The following is a 1189-nucleotide window of genomic DNA, read 5'->3' on the forward strand; positions in this document are numbered from 1 at the left end:
CCAACCCCGGTTTGGCCCGCGCCCCTGGGGCCAGTGTCGCCCATGGCTGGCATCCCCCCCAGCCAGTGTCACCCTTGGTCTTGTGTCATACCCTGGGCTGGAATCATCTCCCCGGGCCGGTGTCACTGCCAGCTTGGCATCACCTCTGGCCAGTATCACCCCTGGGCTGGTCTCATGCCCCAGGCTGGCATCATCCCCAGGGGAGTGTCACCTCCCAGGCTGGTGTCACTCTGGGTGACAGAGGGTCCCCGCGGGTGCTGGTTCCCCAGCAGGGCACCTTGCCTGGGTCCATGGGTTCCTCCAGTGGTTGGGACAGTGGCACCCAGCAAGGCACCCACCCCAGCGTGTCTGACACTCGCCTGGGGACATCCCCCTGCCACCAGCCGTCCCCAGTGAAGCTGGTCTCACCCCCCAGCTGCTGGCAGCATCCCATGCTCCTGGCCACCACCCCGACGACGGGACCACGGGCATCTTCACACCCCGCAGCATCCCCAGGTGAGGAGCCCTGGGGTGGGCGAGGCGGTGCCAAAGCGAGGTGGCAAACAAGCCGGGTGACGCCGGGGTGGGGGGTCAGTTCTTGAACATGTCACACAGCAGCTTCTCCATGGGGGTGTTGCCGATGGTCCGGCGGAAGAAGAGCAGCTCCACTCGCTCGGAGGAGATGAAGCGCAGCGCCGGGAGGAGCAGCAGCAGCTTCCCGAACCTGGGGGCCAGAGTGGTGGCCATGGGTAGGTTTCCCCAGCCCCGGTGTCACCCATGGGGACGTGGGGACGGCGGTACCTGACGGGTTGCCCGGGGTAGTGAGAACGGTTGTGCTGGCCTAGCATCACCTGCGACTGGTCCTGCAGGTTCTCCACCTGATCGGGGTCCTTCAGGCCACGGGTCTCTGCAGGGACGAGCGGTGACGGGGTGGGACGGAGTCGTGGGGACGGGCCACGGTGAGTGCTGGGGGGTCCCCTCACCTGGTTTGAAGAGCACCACGGCCTTCATGCAGGCGAATTCGGTGGGGTCCACCGCCAGCGCCTTGAAGCGGCCGAGGGTCTCCTGCAGCGCCCGGACGTCCAGGGCAGCCGGCAGCAGCTTGCTGGGGGACGGCTCGGGGACAGCCAGCAGCGGGCAGCTCTCCAGGGGCATGGACCACTGGATGGCACAGAGCAGGAACAGCTCACTCCACGCTTCCTCCAGCAGG

General features: G+C 67.3%; 1 protein-coding gene across 1 annotated transcript; it reads right to left on the minus strand.

Moving 5' to 3' along the window:
• Positions 1-570: 570 nt before the first annotated feature.
• LOC104492300 (photoreceptor-specific nuclear receptor-like) lies at positions 571-1185 on the minus strand (the record flags this gene model as incomplete). Its single annotated transcript, XM_010134839.1, has 3 exons — positions 571-703; positions 781-886; positions 963-1185. Coding segments are annotated over 3 exons (462 nt in total), but the record flags the coding sequence as incomplete, so codon positions are not given.
• Positions 1186-1189: the final 4 nt, after the last annotated feature.

Source organism: Buceros rhinoceros, unplaced genomic scaffold (assembly GCF_000710305.1).
Source record: "Buceros rhinoceros silvestris isolate BGI_N320 unplaced genomic scaffold, ASM71030v1 scaffold41704, whole genome shotgun sequence".
NCBI lineage: Eukaryota > Metazoa > Chordata > Aves > Bucerotiformes > Bucerotidae > Buceros > Buceros rhinoceros.